The sequence below is a fragment of the Sinohyriopsis cumingii genome, chromosome 18 (assembly GCF_028554795.1).
Source record: "Sinohyriopsis cumingii isolate HCF-2022 chromosome 18, ASM2855479v2, whole genome shotgun sequence".
In the NCBI taxonomy this organism is placed as follows: Eukaryota; Metazoa; Mollusca; class Bivalvia; order Unionida; family Unionidae; genus Sinohyriopsis; species Sinohyriopsis cumingii.
Genome location: NC_142978.1, coordinates 94,760,135 through 94,783,780, shown reverse-complemented (window position 1 = coordinate 94,783,780; position 23,646 = coordinate 94,760,135). Strand labels below are relative to the sequence as shown.

The following is a 23,646-nucleotide window of genomic DNA, read 5'->3' as shown; positions in this document are numbered from 1 at the left end:
GTTGACAACTGAAGCTTTAAACCTATTTACACCTTCTCTATTCTGTAAGATAGTAGGTTTTTAAGTAAGGGCTAGCAGTGTCTCTACAAACACTACCTTACCCTTCCTTGTGTGTGATGGTATATTTATGTAAATGTGTGTGTATTTCAACTCATCCACCTTCTTTTACATCCAACCCTCTCGTGTGGTAATATGTTGTGTATCTGAAAGTGTATATATCCACACTTACTACATTTTGGCTGGATGGTATTTGGGCGTATTTACATGGTAGAGGCGTGTGATAGGATAATAATGAAAATGAGGTTGCTGGATTGTATATCTGCTGTGCTGAATTGTTGATAAAAAATTTAACATTACATTTCCTCTTGTCCCTATGCACTGTCTACCCTTTTCCGCTTCACCATTTTAACATTATCATTCCGGTTTGTTCCAATAAACTGTCCACATTTCTTCCTCTGCTATATTAACATTACAAATATGATACGTTTCCCAATCGGCGTCTACAACTACTAAAATGTAAAACAAATTTAAATTGTCGTCTTTCCTAACTAAACAATATATTAAATATAGCGAAGCCTTTGAGATGTTTGGAAAGTTAATATATGCTTGTATTGGTCTGACTACAGATATGTTTCCCAGCCATAATGTATACTAATATATTTAGTTGAAACTGATATGTGTACATTTTCGAATGCATATGCAGAATGCCTTCGACTTCTAATTATATTTATTAATGGAATCGTAATATGCACGCACAATTATTTAAACACATCTTCGTTAGTGTTACGCCACTTGTTATACGGCTGTTATTTGGTTTGATTTTAGTCCGTGATCGTTATATTTAGGATGATCTACCATAGTGTTATTGTCTGGAGAGAGTAAATACTAAAATAACTATGAAATGGATAGATGGATTAGCGTAGATTCGAGCATTGATGTAGAATAGAACAACACGAGCCCCTGTATGTAAAATAGAACAATTTAAGCAATTAAATAAACAAAATAAAATTAAACATTACATTTTTTCTTAAAACAAAAATCACCAAATGCATAAGAAATGCAGTTAGCTGTTCCGTCATACTGATAAAACGAATCTCATCATCTAATCGAGAGAATGATCGAATTCAAATTGCCGGCTTGTCAGGATAACCTGGTTGCTTCCGTTCCTTTCCAAGTCACTCTTTAGTGCTATGAAATTTGATTATACAACAAGAGTCGACGTTGGATAAACAGATCAAAAAAAAAACCAAAGAGAAGAAAAAAGAAACCCACATCTTGGATCCTAGAATTTATTAGAAATTACTTTATATTTTAGTAGACAAAGGTGTTTGAAAACGTATTTGCCAGACATTTATCAAGATTCAAGTAGCCTAGCGAATTTATCCAATTAAGTGATAATGACTGGCAAATTATTGTCTCTCGTATGTACAGCCTGACAGAGTGTTCACATGTGGTTTCAGATAATATTATATACACAATTATGACTGCAAAGTAAAATCCTAAAATTGGTTCAATAATAAAAAATATATTCCTTTTGTTTTTTTCTGAATCCACTGATCGCAATTCTTTGGAATGCAGCGTAGTTCAGAAAAGTACCAATACTTATTTAAAGAAAGTATTTTTGACATACATACATACATACATACATACATACATACATACATACATACATACATACATACATACATACATTACTTGCATGCATGCATGCAGACAGAAAAACAGGGAGACAGTTAGGTAACAGATAGAAAATGAAGAATTCCGTTTGAATGCATGCGAAGATTTATATTTGCAATTCAGACCCTCAGATAATTCTTTAAACAGGAATTAGAGGTTTTTCGTATATAAACAAATACGGGGCGTTTTATTTGTAAAGGTAAAACGTTTCTGAATAAATGGAGGCCTTGTATTATGTGCTTCAGTAGAGCGAGTTGTTTCCATAAAATATATGATCAATATAGTATGTAAAATTGGTATGATTTTATAACAAAAATTAATTGTGCTCTCTCTCTCTCTCTCTGTATTAAAGCCCTGAATCATGAATACAAGATACATGTTTAATGATTATATCTTTTTTCCGTCTTTTTTTTTAATAGGAGGGCAATTGAAGGAGTTGTAAGTCCTCCACTTCTGTTCGTTTCACTCTTAATTATGCAGAATGTGTTCTGTTCATATCTCTTTCTTGTCTGGCATATCCGTATGTAAAGAGGTTAATCCAGGGCTGCAACCATGGCATATCCGTATGTAAAGAGGTGAATTCAGGGCTGCAACCCTGGCATATCCGTATGCAAAGAGGTGAATTCATGGTCCCAGCTAGATCACCTATGTAGGTAAGGAAGCGAATTCACGACACCAAACCTTTCACCTCTTTCTGAAAAGGTGAACCCAGCGCCAAAACTAAGTCACTTCCTTATGTAAAGTGAGGAATACACGGTCCCAGCCCTTCGTGTTTGTATGTAAAGAAGTGAATACAGGGGCCCATCCCTGGTATGTCTATGTGAAGGACAATCAGCAAAGATACATAACAAATAATAACCATACATTTATTTTAAGACTAAACTTTTGTGTAGCAAAGAATTTAAAGTAACAAAGTATACATTGTATAATATTCTAAACAACATTTGTGATTTTGGTGACAAAAGTCACTGTAAGTAAAGGTTTGGATGAATTAGCGATACAGTCTTTTGAGATCTGATGTATGTACTCTCGAGCGTGTGTGTGTGTGTGTGTGTGTGTGTGTGTGTGTGTGTGTGTGAGAGAGAGAGAGAGAGAGATGTGCTTCCATACACAAATTTTCGTACAAAGTTTTGGAAATGTGTATTGCCTAAACATGTTAAAGATCTATTTCATAACTTAGCACTATAACTCCAGTAAAAAACGACGTCCTGAATAATATTTCATTTTCTTGATGTATTGTTGTAACATTCTTGCTTACTAACTCATATTTTGACCATAACATGGCCATAAACATTTGATGGAAATGCATTATGGGTCAATAAATATTTATTTTATATCATGTTACCTGATATCACTCTAGAAAAGGAATTAGTGGCAAACGCTATAGACGTCACTCTACAGAAGTAATGAATGGTAAACTCTAACGACGTCACTCTACAGAAGGAATGAATGATAAACCCGATAGACGTAACTCTACAGAAGGAATGAATGATAAACTCTATAGACGTCACTCTACAGAAGTAATGAATGGTAAACTCTATAGACGTCACTCTACAGAAGTAATGAATGGTAAACTCTAAAGACGTCACTCTACAGAAGGAATGAATGATAACTCTATAGACTTCACTCTACAGAAGGAATGAATGATAAACCCTATAGACGTCACTCTACAGAAGGAATGAATGATAAACTCTATAGACGTTACTCTACAGAAGTAATGGATGGTAAACTCTATAGACGTCACTCTACAGAAGGAAGGAATGGTAAACTCTATAGACGTCACTCTACAGAAGGAAGGAATGGTAAACACTATAGACGTCACTCTACAGAAGTAATGAATGGTAAACTCTATAGACGTCACTCTACAGAAGGAAGGAATGGTAAACTCTAAAGACATCACTCTACAGAAGGAAGGAATGGTAAACTCTATAGACGTCACTCTACAGAAGGAAGGAATGATAAACTCTATAGACGTCACTCTACAGAAGGAAGGAATAGTAAACTCTAAAGACATCTTTTTCGACATGACAGTAGTAAAGTTTAGGTTAAAATTAACCAAAGATTTTTTTTTCCATTTGCAGCTGCACAAAAAATATTTTTGCACTATCTTAATATTAAGATACACAAATCGCACGTTAGTAAGACAGAATTAGAAGGTATAATATCTGAATTTCAAATAGCAACCCAGGTATATATTATTCTTCAAACCATGCTTACGCACACTGAGCTGAGGAACAGCGGTGAAAGAGCAGTAATTAATACCAAAGGCTGCTAATCGTGAACTTAACAGTATCTTTTACTCTGTCATTAAGTTATGAAAATATATTTCCAGCATCGCAGAAAACCTAGATATATAATATTTTTTAAATGACATATCAGGAATATGAAAAGTATTTCCGATTATAGAATACGAACAACAATCTTAAGTTTTACTAAGGATGTGTGGGCTTCAATTCTAAATTCCATTTTGATTTTAACATTCCCAGACAAATTCAAATGCCATCATAATAACCATGAAAGGAAATGAAGTGTCATGATAAAAACATCGTCTTGAAACGGAAAAGCAATCGGCTTTAAAAAGATCATCACAGTCCTGCACCAGTAAGAGGCCATGTTGTCTTGACCTTCTAGATCACGAATCAAATCACAAACTGCAAATCTCGTAGAGACACGCGTCATTCGGAACAAACCGTTACTACCGATGAGTTTCCGTAATATTAATTGTCAGTGCTTGATCTGATAGGCTAATACAAGTGAGCTGGAATTTCAAACGTCAGCAAGAAATGATCATTTATCGGTGTCTGTCGGATCTCCACGTAGGACTATGAAAATATGATTTTAATCAAACCGGGTCGTGTGCATGCCCACATAAGTACAATTAGTCTAATTTGTAAAATGTTATTAGTAAGTTACCACATATATAGTTGAATTTTACTGTGCAACAAAGAAACAAAAATCTCAAAAGAAAACATCAGTGCCATGTGAGCTACAAATATGAAGGCGTACAAAATAGTTGGATATCGTTCCAAATATTAGTGCATTGAAATACGATGACAAAAGTGTCACAGAGTTAGATGCATAATTAAAACTAACGTTTAAAATCTTAATAATTCATCCATTCACCCCCTTCATGCTCAAAGAACAATTGTACACATTTGGAGTGAAATATTTATGTTATAACACCGAGTACGTATGAGATAAATCTTGTGTATGTAATTTTACAATATAACACGGACAATACACTGAAGGTATGTAATGCTATGCATATGTGTGTTCCTTAACATGTCGATGATGATGATGATGATGATGATGATGATGACGATTAATTATTGGTATTATTATTATTATTATTATTATTATTTCGATACGTACTTTCACTAAAAACATACATTATACTCAACCGTTTCACATTTCTCGAGATCAGGTGAATGGGTTCACTGTGTGCTTCAGATTGTTAAAGACAAAGAAAACCGGGATGACACCCACGAAACCGACGACAGCGGCAATGATTGGGACGAAGATAAAAGAGATAAACACAACTTGAAATCGACAGGTTGCATAATGACTCATCTTAGATGCAACAGTATTACTGTTCAAAATAGTATGCAAACCATATTTCCATATCAAACCTACGAACTTGAGCTGATACGATTATATTATCTGTGAGAGTTTGCCAACATCGATAATACTTAGTTCTTAAACTACTTTGCGACACTAGCACGGACAGGTATGGGTTTGTAAATATCTGTGTCCCGCCTGCTAACACCTATCAAAGGTGGAGACCTTCTGCTTGCCCAGTATCTTGGAGATGTAACCATAATGTCATGTGGAGATAATCTGCTGTGCCTTATTTCAGCTGGAGATCTACTGCTGTATCTAATTTCCACAGGTGAAATCATGCTATGTCTCATTTCAATGGGAGACCTCCTGCTGTGTCTTATTTCAACAGGGGACCTTCTGCTGTGTATTATTTCAACGGGGGACCTCCTGCTATGTCTCATTTCAATGGGAGACCTCCTGCTGTGTCTTATTTCAACGGGGGACCTCCTGCTGCGTATTATTTCAACGGGGGACCTCCTGCTGTGTCTGATTTCAAAAGGGGACCTCCTGCTGTGTCTTATTTCAATTGGGGACCTCCTGCTGTGTCTTATTTCAAAGGCGGGCCTTCTGCTGACACGAACCAGCGGAGGAGTCGGCGGACCTGCCCGAAAGAATGTTGGTCTTTCCTCTACAATGACTTCGTTAGGAGGAGTAGGTGGTTTGACAACCACAGCAGTTTCCTTGACAATCCTTTTTACTGGAGGTGGAGTTGGTGTTCGACCTCGAATATATACAGGTCTCTCCTCAACGATCACTTCTTGGGGAGGTGGACTTGGTGTGACTACGATTCGTTTCTCTTTTACGATATGTTTAGGAGGAGGAGGTGATGGAGTGCGCCCTCTCACGTACACCGGCTTTTCCTCAACAATGACTTCCTGTGGTGGCGGCGGTGGTGTTACAACAATTCTCTTCTCTTTGACGATTACTTTTGGTGGAGGAGGAGGAGGGGTTTTCCCTCTGACGTAAACAGGCTTCTCTTGATAAATCACCTCTTGTGGTGGTGGTGGAGGCGTCACAACGATTCTTTTCTCCTTCACAACTATTTTTGGTGGAGGCGGAGTTGGCGTGCGTCCACGAACATATACTGGTCTTTCTTGAACAATCACTTCTTGCGGAGGGGTGGGTGGAGTGACTATCACTTCTTTATCTTTCACAATCACTTTTGGAGGAGGCGGAGATGGAGTGGGGCCTCTTACATATACTGGTCTTTCTTCAACAATCACTTCTTGTGGAGGTGGGGATGGAGTGACTACTACTCGCTTTTCTTTCACAATAACTTTTGGAGGCGGCGGTGGTGGAGTGGGGCCTCTTACGTATACTGGTTTTTCTTCAACAATCACTTCTTGTGGAGGTGGGGATGGAGTGACTACTACTCGCTTTTCTTTCACAACCACTTTTGGAGGCGGTGGAGGTGGAGTGGGACCTCTCACATACACTGTTTTTTCTTCTACGATTACCTCTCTTGGAGGCGGAGGTTGAGGCACAACTACCGGCACGTTCCTGGTAACTATTTTTGGTGGAGGTGGCGGTTGATTAGGACCCTTGATATAAATAGGTATAGTCTGTACAATTGTCCTCTGAGGCGGAGGAGGTTGATGGACAACAATCCTTTGGTAACGGATGATCTTCTTGGGAGGAGGCGGAGGCGGTGGAGGGGCATGGACAATTATGTTTCGTCGCTCAATAATTGTACGTTGAGGAGGCGCAGGGTGTCTAACGGTTGTCACTGTGGTCTGAGGCACAAACTTGACGGGAGCTGGACTTGTAATTGGTCTTACGATCTGCACCAGCTGCGGTTTAACCACAGCGACGCGCTGAGAAGCCATACCACTGAGAGGTCGAACTATACTGACCGCGATCGGAGTACTTCTTCTCGTCATACTTATGAATCCATTCGGTTGACTGATCCATTCAACTCCCCCAACTCTTAAGTTGTATGGTACGTCATGCCTAGGTACAGATCCTTTTTCTGTCCAGGCAAAAATATTTTCGCTCCTTCTGTAATTTTCAACAATAGGTTCCGAAACATGATTAGCATCTGGTTCATCGTTGACATCGTCTCCTTTCATATCTCTTGTCAAGGTCTCAATTTCCTCCCGAAGTTTGACTTCCGATTCATCTGATGTCTTGGATCCTTCTTCTGAATTAGTTGATTCCACCAAGGATCTGTGAAAACGAACGAAGCTCTCGGCATCTTCCGCACTATAACATTGGACGGCCGTGATCTGGTAGTTGGTGATATTGCCATTTGATGCGATTAACAAAACTGTTGAAACACGAGGAACAATATTAAAATTTACTAGTTTCTGCATAGGAATGAAGTCGTGCAGCACGCTTCCATGGAAGAACTTGCGTTTTTTGATGTGAACACCTTCTGTTCCCAGTGCAAGCTTAGCTTTAAAGGATTTATTCGTTGGTATTTGGTCTACTAGTGCATTAAAGACATTATCTGACACATCTTCAACTGCCCATGTTCCAATATACTCCACCTTTTTTTCCAAGCTGTCTGGCATTTTGGTGTGATGATTCCAGCTTTAAACTTTTTCTTCTTTTTCCCTTCGGATCAAGACAAGATACGCAGGAGCAGGTGAGTGAAGGCAAACCTGGAAGAAAAGAAGAAAAAAACCCAGTCGATAATATCCTTGAACAATGTATGTTGCTAAGTTTATTTTCTTCCTCTGCATTGTGTAGGTTTGAAACGTACACCTAACGTCACTTGTTTTAAGCAACTATTCCTAAGACGTCCTATACATACACGTCTATGATGACGTAAAATAGCATTTATGTGATGTTTTCAAACATCTGAGCTTCGGGTCTTTTCATAATTAACGGATCATCGAACTTCTTGTTTATACCACCAGTCAGGGCCGTATTATCCAATAAGCATGGTGCTAAGGGCTTAAGAACACCACGTTATGGAAAAACTCATAATTAGGGCCTGCGAACACAATTTTACTTAAAAATGTATACATGTGTGCCATGAGCCTATGAACACCATGCTATTTAAAAGTGTATACCCATCACAAGTGCATGCTTCATTTGTGGGTAGACACTTACCTGCAAAGTTTACGTTAAAAAACACGTAAAGAGTTACGTTTTCATGAGTGTATCTACTTCTATCTAAATTTTCAGCAAATTTTACGATCAAACAAATTCTAGTCTATTTACTTGTGATGGGTTTTCAAACTGTTCTAATCTGCATACATCCGTCCTAACATTTTGTTTTCTAAACAACTGATATATTTATTTAACATTAAGGAGCTGTGTCATTAAAAAAGATTAAAGATGGCGCCACAACTAAACATTCAAGTATACTAACCTACTTTCTTAGCGACCCACTCTAGTTAAACACTCATGTAGGGATGCCCCAGTACTAGACATCACTATAAACTGCCACACTGCAGACATCGTAGCGATGTGACCAAAACTGTTACAAAAACACAGATACAAACACACTGATCTTACATCGTCGGTGGTATATACACTAGTGTGTAGTAGACACACTTGCATGTTATTTGTCATCTAAATTTACAGCAATTCCAGTTTCCGACACCAGTAATCAAGATATACAAAATTAATTATTGAGGATTAGAAGTATACACCAAACAGAACGGAAGTGCTATCCCAGGAATCTACAGGAGAATGCTTGACAATACTAGGCAGAATTAAACTGTGATACACATAACCTCAAGACTAAGCACACTCCACAAAACAATACATTCTCCTATACACAGTATATTAAAACCAGTCCTATGATTCACTACACGATGACATACATACTGCATCATTGCAGTGGTGTCGATAGGGTTGGTGTCATCCAGTGCGGTAACACATGGTGTCACCCCATGGACCTCCTTCCGTAATAGACCAAACATAATCCATAGTGTTGTAATTTTGGTGTCACCCCCCTCCCCCGTCTGATGGTGCCACCCCCGCCTCTAGTGACGCCACTGCATCCTTGAGTAAACTGTGTCTTCTCAGCATAGAGCTAGTCTTTTTCGGATTTGCATCCTTGAGAAAACTGTGTCTTATCCGCATGGAACTAGTAATTTTGGATTTGCATCCTTGATTAATCTGTGTCTTCAAAGCATGGAACTAGTCATTTTGGATTTGGATCTTTGAGTAAACTGTCTTCCAAGCAAGGAACTAGTCATTTTGGATTTGCATCCTAGAGTAAACTGTGTCTTCACAGCATGGAACTAGTCATTTTGGATTTGCATCCTTGAGTAAACTGTGTCTTCACAGCATGGAACTAGTCATTTTGGATTTGCATCCTTGAGTAAACTGTGTCTTTTCAGCATGGAACTAGTTATTTTGGATTTGCATCCTTGAGCATCCTGTGTCTTCACAGCATGGAACTAGTCATTTTGGATTTAGATCCTTGAGTAAACTGTGGTTTCATGCATGGAACTAGTACTTTTCGATTTGCATCTTTGAGAAAACTGCGTCTTATCCGCATGGAACTAGTAATTTTGGATTTGCATCCTTGATTAATCTATGTCTTCAAAGCATGGAACTAGCCATTTTGGATTTGGATCGTTGAGAAAACTGTGTCTTATCCGCATGGAACTAGTAATTTTGGATTTGCATCCTTGATTAATCTGTGTCTTCAAAGCATGGAACTAGTCATTTTGGATTTAGATCCTTGAGTAAACTGTCTTCCAAGCATGGAACTAGTCATTTTGGATTTGCATCCTAGAGTAAACTGTGTCTTCACAGCATGGAACTAGAATTTTGGATTTGCATCCTAGAGTAAACAGTGTCTTTTCAGCATGGAACTAGTCATTTTGGATTTGCATCCTTGAGTAAACTGTGTCTTCACAGCATGGAACTAGTCATTTTGGATTTGCATCCTAGAGTAAACTGTGTCTTCACAGCATGGAACTAGAATTTTGGATTTGCATCCTAGAGTAAACAGTGTCTTTTCAGCATGGAACTAGTCATTTTGGATTTGCATCCTTGAGTAAACTGTGTCTTCACAGCATGGAACTAGTCATTTTGGATTTGCATCCTAGAGTAAACAGTGTCTTTTCAGCATGGAACTAGTCATTTTGGATTTGCATCCTTGAGTAAATTGTGTTTTCCCACCATGGAACTAGTCATTTTGGATTTGCATCCTTGAGTAAACTGTGTCTTCACAGCATGGAACTAGTAATTTCGGATTTGCATCCTTGAGTATTCTGTGTTTCTCAACATGGAACTAGCAATTTTGGATTTGCATCCTTGAGTAAACGGTGTCTTCACAGCATGGAACTAATCATTTTGTATTTGCATCTTTGAGTAAACTGTGTCTTCACAGCATGGAACTGGTCATTTTGGATTTGTATCCTTGAGTAAACTGTGGTTTCATGCATGGAACGAATCATTTTGGATTTGCATCTTTGAGTAAACTGTGTCTTTACCGCATGGAACAAGTCATTTCGGATTTGCCTCCTTGAGTAACCTGTGTCTTCACAGCATGGAACTAGTCATTTTGGAATTGCATCCTTGAGTAAACTGTGTCTTCTCATCATGGAACTAGTCATTATGGATTTGCATCCTTGAGTAACCTGTGTCTTCACAGCATGGAACTAGTACTTTTCGATTTGCATCCTTGAGTAAACTGTGTCTTTTCAGCATGGAACTAATCATTTTTGATTTGCATCTTTGAGTAAACTGTGTCTTCACAGCATGGAACTAGTCATTATGGATTTGAATCTTTGAGTAAATTGTGTCTTCACAGCATGGAATTGGTCATTTTGGATTTGCATCCTTGAGTAAACTGTGGCTTCACAGCATGGAACGAATCATTTTTTATTTGCATCTTTGAGTAAACTGTGTCTTCAAAGCATGGAACTAGTCATTTTGGATTTGCATCCTTGAGTAAACTGTCTGCACAGCATGGAACTAGACATTTTTGATTTGCATCCTTGAGTAAACTGTGTCTTCACAGCATGGAACTAGTCATTTTGGATTTGCATCCTTGAGTAAACTGTTTTCCCAGCATGGAACTAGTCATTTTGGAATTGCATCCTTCAGTAAACTGTCTTTTCAGCATGGAACTAGTCATTTTGGAATTGCATCCTTCAGTAAACTGTATTTTCCCAGCATGGAACTAGTCATTTTGGAATTGCATCCTTGAGTAAACTGTGTTTACTCAGCATGGAACTAGTCATTTTGGATTTGCATCCTTGAGTACATTGTTTTCCCAGCATGGAACTAGTCATTTTGGAATTGCATCCTTCAGTAAACTGTCTTTTCAGCATGGAACTAGTCATTTTGGAATTGCATCCTTCAGTAAACTGTATTTTCCCAGCATGGAACTAGTCATTTTGGAATTGCATCCTTGAGTAAACTGTGTTTACTCAGCATGGAACTAGTCATTTTGGATTTGCATCCTAGAGTAAACTGTGTCTTCACAGCATGGAACTAGTCATTTTGGATTTGCATCCTTGAGTAAACTGTGTCTTCACAGCATGGAACTAGTCATTTTGGATTTGCATCCTAGAGTAAACTGTGTCTTTTCAGCATGGAACTAGTCATTTTGGAATTGCATCCTTGAGTAAACTGTGTTTTCCCAGCATCGAACTATTCATTTTGGATTTGCATCCTTGAGTAAACTGTGTCTTCACAGCATGGAACTAGTCATTTTGGAATTGCATCCTTGGGTAAACTGTGTTTTCCCAACATGGAACTAGTCATTTTGGATTTGCATCCTTGAGTAAACTGTGTCTTCACAGCATGGAACTAGTCATTTTGGAATTGCATCCTTGAGTAAACTGTGTTTTCCCAGCATGGAACAAGTCATTTTGGATTTGCATCCTTGAATAAACTGTGTCTTTTCAACATGGAACTAGTCATTTGGATTTGCATCCTTGAGTAAACTTTGTCTTTTCAGCTCGGAACTAGTTATTTTGGATTTACATCCTTGAGTAAACTGTCTTTTCAGCATGGAACTAGTCATTTGGGTCTGCATCCTTGAGTAAACTGTATTTTTTGTAGAGAAATTGCTCTGATGCATAATAAGGCTTTTATATAAGGAAAATTTTATTTCACTCCTTTAACGTGACATCAAAGAAGTAGACCGTAGCGTGGGTAGTTTTCTATATGCGACCATATTTGATTATATACTATTTTTAACGTACGGTACATAATGGGTGGATCAGTGTATAGTTAAGAACCTCGTAGGTCGTGAATCGTGAGATGTAGTCAGTCAAGTGAACTTGACAAATAATTAATTCAGTTAACAATTGTACATTTATACACACCTACTAGATCATGGCTTCTTGTTTGTGGGTTTAACGCCATTTTCAGCATAAGGTTGGCTATACATGCCAGCAGGTATATTTGTTGGACGAATAACCTAGAAAGAACACTGACCCGACTTGATACTGGAATCTTGCTCATATACCCACGCTAGCCGAGCCGAGAGACAAACCCACACCGTAAAGACAAGCGCCTTAGACCATTCGGTCAGCTGGGGCCACAATTTACTAATTAAAAAGGCGAACATGGATGTGCTTTATGGAATAATAATATTCATTTTGAACCTCATTTACAGTCCTTAAAAGTAAAAATATAAAATATGTTTAAAACTTCAGGTAAACTGTATTTACATACAGAAAAATGAAGTTATAATGCTCATATATGAGCATAACAGTATTGTCCTATTTTGATGGCCATCAATGCGTGAGAACAAGGAGTACTAGTCCTATTTTGATGGCCATCAATGCGTGAGAACAAGGAGTACTAGTCCTATTTTGATGGCCATCAATGCGTGAGAACAAGGAGTACTAAGCCTGTTTTGATGGCCATCAATGCTTGAGAACAGGGAGCACTAAGCCTGTTTTGAGCATCATCAATGCGTGAGAACAAAGAGTATATTAGGTCTGTTTTGAGGGTCATCAATACAGTATAACATGAATCACCAGTCCTGGTCATCAATACGGTAAAACTAAGAGTCAACCCAAATTCATTCATATATATATATATATATATATATATATATATATATATATATATATATATATCATGGTCTAGTTATAACAATCCCTTATATTCAAGATCTTTGTGTTGTTATTTTAATCTTAATTTGTGGTGAACAAATGTACGGTCACCTTGAGACATTGATATAAATAATAACACAACAAAACAAGTGTAGGCTATTAGAGCGTGTTTTAAAAACAGGTGTGCTACCATCGCGACTTAGAAAGTTTGCCGAGTGGCATGTCCAAGGTCATAAAGCCTAGTAATATTTAAACCTTTGTAAGTATGAAGCCTATGATTTAATCTCAAATCTCCGAATCATTTTAAAAACCCAAATATGGAAGATCCCATCAGTTCTATTATGTATCTTACTTGATTTGGATTGTAGTTAGTTGTCGAATTTCGTCATTATATGAGCCTGAAACTCAGTGAGGATTTCGTCCTCAAAATAAAGTATAAAAAAATTCGTGAATAACGTACTATTCGTCTTTGCCCAGTTACATTCTCTCGTTGCACCTTTGGGTTAGTCCTCGTACGTGTGAAGATTCTCATATCTGATGCATTTGGATTGAACAAATGTCATTACTGGTATGGGACAGTTGTTTTCGAAACTGGACTATATTTAGTTGAGAAGGAAAGAGGATGCATCATTTCGATATAAAAATTCTCTTGACATAATTTATTGCGGGTGTGTGGCGCAATGCGTAATCAGGCGGACTTTATTTCTCTAAAATCTCATTATCAGTGAGACGGATATTGCTTGTTAATCGTATCGCGTATTAATCGACCAGGTCAAGAGAGATAATTACGGCAGTTTTCCAGACGTAATCCCCCCATTGAAACGGCTGTAAAACAGGTGACCAGTATACGTAAAAGTGGAATGGCGTATTATACATGAAAGATACACGTACATATCGTTTTCACCACATGTTGATATACATACCCTGGTAAAATATTTTAGACAGGTAAGGAAGTAATACAGAGCATCACTCATGGAAATGAATAGTTACGGGAGTATGGCCGTAATGTAGAAACCGTATGACGACACAATCCTAACCTGACCAGACTTTCAGATAAACAAACCCCTCCCTTTAAAAAGCAACAAATTTAACAACATTGATTCTGCAGAAAAGTGGCCGTTGCTAAGTCATAAAGCCATAGTGTATACTCGACATTGGAAAAACTTACTTTATAATCAACTTTCAGCATAATTTTGGATTATAATGAGCTTAAAGACAATTTTAACGTATATATGGAGTTTTATCAATAAATATAAAACCTTACCTATAATCGAAATCCTAGCTCTGTAGTATTCTTGTTTCAGTAGCTATATCGCCATCTACATGAATGTCAGTCAAACCGGTTCTGGGTAGAATGTCATAAACATAATACACCGCCGCACTCCGCCAGAACCCAATTATCATTGCAATTACTTTACCTGGGCGGCCAACCATGACCGAAAATATTATTCTCACTGCAGTTTTTATTTGTTAAGGATTCGCCCCCACAAAAGCTTAGAAAGCAGATTATGAGGTTAGAGCTGACACACCCCGAGTCGGTACGGCCTAGGGTGATTACGGTTTTGTCCGCGTTGCATCACATATACTATTTTTTAAATCTATTGTCTAAAATATTCAGTTGCTTTAATTTTTCAATGAATTTATTGTCGTTTAACTATCACTCCGAAACAACAATATAAAAAAAGATTTTAAAAAAGAGACGATGATGAGTATAAGTTTTGTTATGTTCTGTCTAGAAAATGCTTTGCCTAATTAAAATGTGAATGTATCCGTTTCTTAACGGAAGTGTGAAGTTGCCGTTGTCATAACGCGATATTTGTACTGCATACGTGGTCAAGATGGTATTGTTTGCTTTTAAATGACGACTTACCAGCTGCGATGCCATGAAATAATTTTGAGTACAAATTGTGACAAAACTGTGTTTGGTCGTACTGACATGAATATGTTGACAAAACGGACATATATGTTTGGTCGTACTGACATAATTATTTAGACATAATAAAAAATAAATTCATAATATATGTTTTGTCGTAGTGACATGAATATGTGGCATAGTGACAAAGTTGATAATATATGTTTGGTCTTATTGAGAAGATTATGTAATCACGATTATAAAATTGATATAGTTTGCTTTTTCTTACTGACATGTTGTCAAGGAATTGCAGTCTAATTATGCAAAGATGTTGTCATAACTGCATATACATGATATCACAGTGCAATCAGTAACTCGTCTGATTGAGGTAGAGGGCGTTGTCTTGATCACGTGTAGGCCTACTTAAAAAATATCTCGTTATAACCGTGGCAGTTAAATACTTCCATACCCTGAACAAAGAAGACTAGGTAAATTTGTACTGAAGGAAACTGGTAAGGACAGGATTAGCTAATCGTCTTATTTAATTGAGACGTTTTGTAGATTTAAATACGATTCATTATAAAAGAGAGAAAACGTATCGTCTGCTAGTGTCCGAATGATTAAGTTCTGACGATGCAGATTCAAGTCTGATTTATCCTGATTTGATTTCAGTCCAAAAACTATAACGTTCATTAATATTGCAAGTTCTTGTTTAAAAAAAAAACAGCTTTTCTCTTTTTCAGTAGTAAATTCTGCATTGTTCAATTTAATTATTCAAGTTGACAAACCAAGCAGTTCGGTACAGTGGTTTTCAGGCGCCTTACCTGAAACTTTTCATGAGTCTTCAAGCTTTTTATACCACGGAGCCTATATACCATATCATAATTTATTTACTTTATGACATATAAGAAAATGCACTAGTTCACGAGTTAGACCACTGTCGCATGCAATATTAAAACCGAGTGTTTCGACAGCGCTAAGTTCGTTATGTTTTTGTCGATGCCTTTAAATCTATTTAATCGGATTTATCATAATCACGAAATTAGAATGAAGCAGATCATTAAATATTTACTCAAAACAAACCTATTGCATCTGGCGTTTATTAGTATAAGTGTTTCAAAATTTCTTTATATGCTAAATTGAAAAATTGTGTTTTGTTCTTCAGCTTTATAATATGGGATCAGCCTGTCATGAGTGCAGTTGCCTCTGTTCGATGTTAGGAATTTTGTAAAGAAGTATTACCGGTGTTGAAACTCAAAGCCACGCCTTCAGATCCCAGACTTAATTAGGGTCACTCATACAGTGCTCTTAAATCATAGACTTAATTAGGGTCATCTCACACAGCTCTTTAAATCATAGACTTAATTAAGGTCATGCTCATTTCGGACAGAGCTGAGATATACAAAGCATGTCATGTATCTACAGAATTGTCTTTCGTTTGTATTTATTTAATAATGTTCATCTTCTTTTACACATAATTCCAGCTTGATTGGTTGAAATACAGTTAAATTAATATAGATTAAAGTAGTCCAACCTTGCAAAGACGGGTAAGGTACGTTTATACAGACATGCAGAACCGTCTTAAGAAACAACACATCTACTTTTGCACTGATTTAGTTGTCTTTAATAGTGTTGGCAATATCACGCCGAAGAAACGGGAATCATGTGTCTTTTCCAAGGACACGTAAAAGCAGCTGACTTGGAACTGGCCCGGGTGATTATGAAGTCCGCGACATTCAAATTACGAATCGGACACTCTTCAATCTAGACTAATCTGGATGCAAGTTGTAAGAGACGAATAAGTGCTTTACACCTAAACTTGGAAACAACAAAGCTGTCGCGAAATTTCTGTATCAATACCGTAGAACGTTGGAAGTAAATTGTTGAGTTTGACAATTGTTTTTTAAATGTGAATTTTCATTATGCTTAATAAAGCAACTTCTGTTTTGCACATTTCAGATAAGGCCTTATGGAGCATGCCGTAACCATACTTAATCAGAATTCACCCGAGTTTTAATAATTACGGAGATTCATGAAGTTGGTATCTTCTTTCATTGCTGTCACTGGAAATTCGATTCGTTATGTGTAGGTACGAATACTGTTTCTTTTTTATCATCAACTTAGCATTGGCTAACTTTAGGTTCTCTTGTTTCAGCGGCATCGTCTTCGTCAGAGGCGTCGAGTCAATACTTTATTTTGTATATAGGTCGCTTCTCTGCCACTGTTGCATGTGCGGTGATGACATTCAATTATTGGGACTGTATATCCTAATAAACGCCTGCTTGGCGAGGTGCATGCGCAGAGCGTAACAATCAACAGAAAGGTAAAGTTGCTGGAATACAAGTCAATAGATCTGGAAATGAGAAGCAGGAAAGTGAATCTTTTATTTAGCGGGATACATGATAAATCAGGGGAATATTGTATTGACATAGTAAACGATTTTCAAGGTTCTCAGTTTGACCTTGACCCGGAGGAGATTAATATATAAACGCACTTCGTGTCGGAAGGGGGTTACATGCTTCGTGGTTCTACTTATGACGATTAGGGATTCATTCCATCATCAAATGATTGCTGCGTTCAGGGATTGTCAAGACACCGAATCGATAAGGATCTGCTCAGCAAGTCAATACACATTCATATGTTTTATCCCAAGGAGATAATTGAAATGAGGTAAATATTATGGCAAAGATATAAGGTGCCTATGCGAAAAGGTAAACTTACCTCTGTTAGATTCCAAGCTAAACTTATTGTTAATGGAAAACTATAATACTAAATGTTCCCACACTTCAATAAAATGAGGACGGGTAGTCGCTGTGTTTTTGAACGGTTTTTATCTCGTGGTGAGACTAACGATATCGAAGAGGAAAGAGAGTGTTTGACACTCGCTACAACAAGATATTCACCAAGATACCTCAGCAATGGTCTATGATTCAGTTGACCTTACTCATAAATGAAGAACTCTATATTCTTAGAAGTCATGCATGCTGCGTTGGATCATGATTGCGACACATCTATTGGATAATACCAGGAGATGGACAATGAGAAGTCAACAGATTCTCAGACTCAATGATTTAGAATGGCCTGCTTTATCAAAGCCTCAAAGAGCTCAGCAGAAATCAGTCAGCAGAAATCAGTCAGCACTAGTAACTCTGCGCCTTTGACAGTGATTTTCTATAGACAAAAACGACAAATATATGTAAAGAATAATGTGATTGGACAAGACTATAATCAGGACCAGAACATTAGGTTCAATGACAATTCGGTTCAGTGACAATCAAGAGCACATCTTTCAAATACTCTTATGTCGTTACAGGAGTTACCTAGTAATTGTTCCCCTTTTTTTATTTCTTCTCGCAACCTGGCTGGTTTTATGGGCACAACTTATGAGTTTGCGATGATCTCTTGCCATTTTGCCATGTTCTTTGTTCATCACTCCACGTTTTGTTGTTATCTTCCCATCTGTTCTTCTGTCTGTCTTGTTTTCTCAATGCGCCCTCTTGGATTGATTTTGACAGGCCGAAATGAGCGTGAGAAGTAACCATACCGCGCTAGTTTGCGTTTTCTAAAGTAGTGAGCAGACCTTCATGTGGTTAAATTGTTCATTGGATTCTAATGGACTCCTCATTGAAACGTGGTCTAAAAATAAGATTTGGGGCTCCTTCGATATCATCTCGTCATGGATTCTTCTCTCTAGTTCTTCTGTTAGTGTCTATGATACACATACATGCATAAATGGACATGACGAGGTATCACATAAGTCTGACATTAGACCCAACGTAGAGCTGCTGTGTTTCCAAAAAGGCTTCAGCCTAACCAGTGTAGTTGTTGTCCTTTCAATCCTGGAAAGAGTCTCAGAATTTAAATCTTAGAGGTTATAGTACCTCTATGCTTGAAGCTTGCCCGTATTCAGCTTATGTCCATTCACACGTATTACCTTTTGGATGTCTCTTGGATTGTTTGTCATTAGCATGGTCATTTCAGCGCTGATCTCCATCCTATACCTTAGTGATGCTTGTTGAGACGGTCGTCTAAGTTTTTCAGTTCTTGTTTATTTCCTGCTAAGCCATCAATATCATGAGCAAAGCGCAGGCTTGTCATTGTTCTGCCTCCAATATTGACATTGCTCTCACGGTCTTCCAAAGCATCTGCCACGATTCTTTCCAGGTATACGTTGAAGACAGTGGGTGAGAGAAGTCACCCCTGTCTGACTCAGTCTTTGGTCCTGAACCAATCTCCTATGTTGCCATTGACGAGAACTGAGTTGTACCTAGTCATAGTGCACCAAACAACCACAATACCATTAATGAGAGACATAACACGGGTAAAGCAACGAGGCTTCACGGAAGGCTACAAGAGGACTGACATCACAAAAATAATTACATTTGGAAACATGGGAGAAGACAGAGTACGAATGGTTCTGTTGAACTTACAATGACTTGCAAGGAAATCGGTAGTAAATTAGAACTAGACGAATTTTAACTATTGCTTAGAAAACAATGGTATTTACAGAGGCTTGGACAAATGACGTTTTATAAGTGCCTGTTGCACATTTTAATTTATTTGCATTGCATCGATTTCATATAAAAGACTTAGCGAAGACGGATTCTGCAGGAGTACTCTTTTACTTCAGGAATTCATTTAATATTAGTATCCTTCAAGGACTGAATGATCACGTAATGCATATTGATAGCTTAACGAAATGCAATTGATGTCGTTTATTATGCGCTTACTTGAATGCCAGTACTAACACAATGTCTGACTGTGTAGCAGACCATAACAGTATTACATGTATATTGTTACCAGACGACTCCATGTCCGATCATCACATACATCGAACCTCATGGGTAACGTGTTTACCAGGGTCTTGAATACCAAACTTGTTAGCCGGGCGGATCAACAGTACTTCATGAAGCTCAGACTGGTGTTAGGATAAATATGTCCACAATGAATAACATTTCACACTGCATGGTGTGAAAAATCATTATATTAATTGGGAAAAATATTGTTCTGTGCTTTTGTTGGTTTTGATAAAACGTTTGATTATGTTATAAGGGATATTTTAGAGTATAAATTACATAAATTAGGAAGCAAAATAGTTATTATTGTATATTGAATATATGAAAATGTCATAAACATAGTGAAAGTAAGCAACACGTTACTCTGTCGTAAATGATACTATTAAGTATAGCATGTTGAATACGGCTTACTTGCTGATGAAACTATTGGTGTATATTCCTGGAGGAGCTTGTATTGAAGCTCACAAATGTAAGTCACCGAACATGTTCGGTAGTATTTTACTCAAATTATCGTATCGTATTTTTAATTCGTATCATACACCAAAACGTACTGCTGTATATATGCGTTTGTATGCCTATATCACTATCGCAGTGCGTATATATATGTGGGTCTATGTAAACTTGTGTTTGGATATTTGCATATACATATATAAAGTACACATGTATATATGCATGTATGAGTTTGCCTGAGAATATGGGTATATATACGTAAGTACGTAAGTATATATACGTAAGTATATATCTTTACTATTTACTGAATGTTTGTAAATTCAATGGGTTTGTTTTTCATTATCTATAAAATGTGTCACAATCGTTGTTCTTAACAATGTAAATATATATATATACTTGCTGATGGCCAGTCTGCCGAATGCAGATGAAGTTCTTTCTTACTATTATTATCATGGATGGTGTTGAGAATCACAGGCAAATTAACTCACTGTGGTTCATATTTTCGCGCACCAGCGACTTTGCCGGGTATTTGGAATATACATCTGCTGAGCAGTGAAGACAGAGCGTTCTCTGGAAATAGCAATCTGGAATATCTACATTTTATCTATTGACAATACTTCTTCTAATATTACTTTATTGTTAGTGAACCTTTTGGTTTGGTGTCCTGTTTTTAAAGGATATTCCAATAGAGAACACACTCTTTCCATTGACTTTTTTTAAATATTGTTCGCTCATTTCAAGCGTTATGCGAACATTTTTGCATATACAGTCCACCAAAATAAATATATATGCATTTTTCCATTCCTCAGTTTATAATTTTTATTGCAGCCGGGAACGTTTAAAGATTTCTAGCCGATATATTATAAGAGAGAGAGAGGCTATCTTCTGATATTGTCCAGTAAGTTATCTACGTTTGCAGAGAACACCAGAAGTATGGAGTCAAGAGTGACCTTCGTCCTTAGGTCCATCATACCGTTTGAGTACATACAGATAGTTGAATACTATTCTTCTCATTTCCCAATATGTTTAATTCATCCCCTTATCCATTATTTTAATGGCTTTTTTATTTCAACTCACCCTGACCAATATTCATTGCTTTAATAGCTTTTGTTTGAACTCTCCCTTCCCCATATCCATTGCTTTAATGGCTTTTATTTCAACTCACCCTGCCCATAACCCATTGCTTTAAACGATTTTGTTACTTGATATCTGCCTGACACGTGGATTGGACACAACCCTTTATACCACAGTACAAACAAACAAACAATATAAATGCATAAATAAAGTTATCTGCGACAACCCTTAAGGGCTAATAATACGCAAGGATTCCCAAAACAGACAGGCGCACATTACAGTACTGTTTACAGTCTCTTTGAACTAAGCTGTACAAAACGTTTAGAAATTTTTGGGGCATCAGTACTGGACATGTCGAAGACGAAACTTCTCTTTTGAGGATACGGGCAAGGAGTTGTAGTAAATACTCAAGTGAAATTACGGTTTTAATGCTAATGCATACATTTCAAATATTCATTTTTATATGAAAAAATATAAATGTATTTTCAGTCCGATTAAGTGTTTTCCCTATGACTTCAATTAAGAAAACAGAATTATCTTTGAGCGTCTCATATATATTGCAACGATTTATATCATGTGGCAATATCACCATATCACCTTGATTGTCCTACGATTCATATAATGTGACAATATCGCCTTGATTGTCATACAAATCTTATCATGTGGTAATATCACCTTGATTGTCCCACGATTCATATAATGTGACAATATCGCCTTGATTGTCATACAAATCTTATCATGTGGTAATATCATCTTGATTGTCCCACGATTCATATAATGTGGCAATATCACATTAATTGTCCTACAATTCATATAATTTGGTAATATCACGTTGATTGTCCTACCAGTCTTATCATGTGGCAATATCACATGATTGTCCTTTGATTCGTATAATGTGGCAATATCGCCTTAATTGTTATACCAGTCTTATCATGTGGTAATATCACCTTGATTGCCCCACGATTCATCTAATGTGGCTACTTCACCTTAACTGTCCTGCGATTCATATGATGTGGCAACATCACCTTCATAGTCTTACCAGTCTCATGATATGGAAATATTACATTGATTGTCCTACATGTCTTATCATGTGGCAATATCACATGGATTGTCCTATGATTCATATAATATGGCAATATCACTTCATTGTCCTACGGTTCATATAATGTGGCAATATCACCTTGATTGCCCTACCAGTCTTATCGTGTGGTAATATCAATGATTGTCCAACGATTCATCTAATGTGGCTGATTCACCTTAAGTGTCTGCGATTCATATAATGTGGCAATATCACCTTGATTGCCCCACGATTCATCTAATGTGGCTACTTCACCTTAACTGTCCTGCGATTCATATGATGTGGCAACATCACCTTCATAGTCTTACCAGTCTCATGATATGGAAATATTACATTGATTGTCCTACATGTCTTATCATGTGGCAATATCACATGGATTGTCCTATGATTCATATAATATGGCAATATCACTTCATTGTCCTACGGTTCATATAATGTGGCAATATCACCTTGATTGCCCTACCAGTCTTATCGTGTGGTAATATCAATGATTGTCCAACGATTCATCTAATGTGGCTGATTCACCTTAAGTGTCTGCGATTCATATAATGTAGCAATATCACCTTCATTGTCTTACTACTAGTCTTATCGTGTGGTGATATCACCTTGATTATCCCACGATTCGTATCATGTGGTATTATCACCTTGATTTTCCTACCAGTCTTATCATGTGGTAATATCACCTTGATTGTTCTATGATTCATATAATGTGGCAATATCACATTGATTGTCCTACGATTCATATAATTTGGCAATATGACGTTGATAGTCCTACCAGTCTTATCATGTGATAATATCACCTAGATTGTTCTATGATTCATATAATGTGGCAATATCACATGCTTGTCCTATGATTCGTGTATGTGGTAATATCACCATGAATGTCACTCGATTCATCTAATGTGGCTATTTCATCTTAATTGTCCTGTGATTCATAAGATGTGGCAATATCACCTTCATTGTCTTACCAGTCTTATGATATAGAATATCACATGATTGTTCTATGATTCGTATAATGTGGCAATATCACCTTGATTGTCCTACCAGTCTTATCATGTGGTAATAACACCTTGATTGTCCCACGATTCCTCTAATGAGGCTAATTCACTTTGCGTGCCTGCGATTTATATAATG

At 37.2% G+C, this 23,646-nt stretch overlaps 1 protein-coding gene across 1 annotated transcript; it reads right to left on the bottom strand.

Moving 5' to 3' along the window:
- Positions 1-2,522: 2,522 nt before the first annotated feature.
- LOC149777529 (uncharacterized) lies at positions 2,523-14,655 on the bottom strand. The gene is made up of 2 exons (XM_089942116.1): positions 14,527-14,655; positions 2,523-7,880 (listed from the first exon to the last, which is right to left on the bottom strand). Exon 2 carries the CDS (start codon positions 7,788-7,790, stop codon positions 5,379-5,381), a length of 2,412 nt encoding a protein of 803 aa, XP_089798242.1. The 5' UTR covers positions 7,791-7,880; positions 14,527-14,655; the 3' UTR covers positions 2,523-5,378.
- Positions 14,656-23,646: the final 8,991 nt, after the last annotated feature.